Source organism: Limulus polyphemus, unplaced genomic scaffold, assembly GCF_000517525.1.
Source record: "Limulus polyphemus unplaced genomic scaffold, Limulus_polyphemus-2.1.2 Scaffold14778, whole genome shotgun sequence".
Taxonomy (NCBI): Eukaryota; Metazoa; Arthropoda; class Merostomata; order Xiphosura; family Limulidae; genus Limulus; species Limulus polyphemus.
The window spans coordinates 1-1,997 of NW_013680388.1; the positions used below are offsets into that span (position 1 = coordinate 1).

At 34.7% G+C, this 1,997-nt stretch overlaps 1 protein-coding gene across 1 annotated transcript; it reads right to left on the reverse strand.

The window, feature by feature from the left end:
• Positions 1-139: 139 nt before the first annotated feature.
• LOC106477396 (furin-like protease 1) lies at positions 140-1,507 on the reverse strand (the record flags this gene model as incomplete). The annotated part of the gene is made up of 3 exons (XM_013937970.2): positions 1,371-1,507; positions 924-1,031; positions 140-337 (listed from the first exon to the last, which is right to left on the reverse strand). Coding segments are annotated over exons 1-3 (405 nt in total), but the record flags the coding sequence as incomplete, so codon positions are not given.
• Positions 1,508-1,997: the final 490 nt, after the last annotated feature.

Below are 1,997 nucleotides of genomic sequence, written 5' to 3' on the forward strand. Positions count from 1 at the left end.
ATATCATTGTTATATCGTCATTTTCCCCCTCCTCGGTATGCCTGCGCCTCACTTTAACCACAGGAAACACAAACTTCTTTCTGATTTACTATATCTACGTAAAGTGTATAGAAAACGAACACGATGCTGAATACTTAACCTTTGGGATCTTTTTTTTTATATATATAATCACCATAGACTTAAAATCTTTGAAAAGTTTTATTCTTACATAGTTTTCTTTAATATCTGGATGATCCTTTTCTAGTCCATCGTCCAGTATAGTGACTACCACACCTTTACCAGATATTTTCATATCCCACGCTGGTTTCACATTCATATCTAGGTTATTTCCTCTGTTCTAGAAGAAACAAAAAGTGAAAAACTGACATTTAAAATTAAGATGGCTTTCTTGAAAATCGAAGGCTCCGTGTACGTGCCCTTTCATACAAATGAAGTTAATATCAGCAGTACGTTACGAGTTTTTCTAACACTCCTGCGAAAGTTTAAATAAATACATTTGATTCTCTTAATGGCTTCTCGTAGCCAAGTAAGAAGTTTTCTTGTTTCGTTGGCGTGTCTAAAAAAATATACTCAAATACAATAGTTAGTTTTCAGCATATTCTGAGAAACAATATGCGTAGTTTTATTTTACAAACACCTCCGTGTTTTACTCAGTCAAGAGACAAGGCTTGGGTCTCGAAGATTAGCGAAGCATTTCAAACAGATACACTAGGAGCTCTGACTAAATAGGACTAGTCGTTAGGCTTAACAGAACATTATGAAGAAGTTCTTAAGCAATATCTAAAGTGTGGTCTAGTCGTTAGGCTTAACAGAACATTATAGTGAAGTTCTTAAGTAATACCAAAAGTGTAGTCATATTTGATCATCTTAAAAACGCCATATATGGCGGAAGTTTGGTCAACACTCGGAAAAGATCACCTTACCAGATACCACATATCCTTCCACTTCGGATCATTCAAGTACGGAACTTCAAAAGAGGACAAATCACGCTTCGATCGCCTTTTCAGGGTTTGCTGAGAAAACCATTTCACCTAAACAAGTCATTAGAAAGCAATGAAAAGTATGGTAATAAAAGTCCTAAGTGCTAAAAAAATTAACAGAGGTTGTATTGTAAACTTAATACTTGTTTACTACAACTAAATAAATATATTTTAAAATTACAGCGAGTAATATTTTAATTGATATATGTTCATTATCAAAACTTCGACTTAAGTAGCATCACGTAGTTTTATGTATTTGGTAAAAAGTTTGGTAGAACTACAAAACGAATGACTACGTTTTTTTATGATTGAAACCTGTCCACAGCAACATCTGTTATACAGCATACGTTAATACTACATATGATTAGCATGAAAGTTCTATAAACATACCTGTTTTTCTGAATGGAGTGTTTCGTGGTGGTGAAGGCTAGGTTCTACTGACCGTTTTGACACTTGGTGATGTTTGAGGTGATAATAGTCGTCAAACATCTAAAAAAAATCACATACAATAGTTAAAATTTTTGTCGTAAAAGTCAGAAGGTAAAGTTCGCTCCAAAAACATTAATTAATGTTCTTTAACAGCTCCGTTTCATTCTCTACCAATAGGCCCGCCGAGAGGGCGGGGAGGCCGGGAAATTTTCCTCAGGCTCATGAAAGCTCCCGGCGATCCCAGTCTACAGTATATTTTGTGACAAGTGCGAAACATTTTAAATGGTTCTGTGGCATGACTTCAACTTGTTTTAACACTAGTAAAAACGTTATGTTGAAATTAACACAAAAACTGTTATTTCATTTCCCAAAACAATTTGAAGTCCCCTGAAACACAGACCTGGATGAACTATAACAACCTAGTGTTGTAGCTATAGAAATATACAAGTTGCGTGTTTCTATATATGTGTGGTTTTCAAAACAATTTAAAGTCCCCTGAAACACAGACCTGGATGAACTATAACAACCTTATGTTGTAGCTATAGAAATATACAAGTTGCGTGTTTCTATATATGTGTGGTTTTCAAT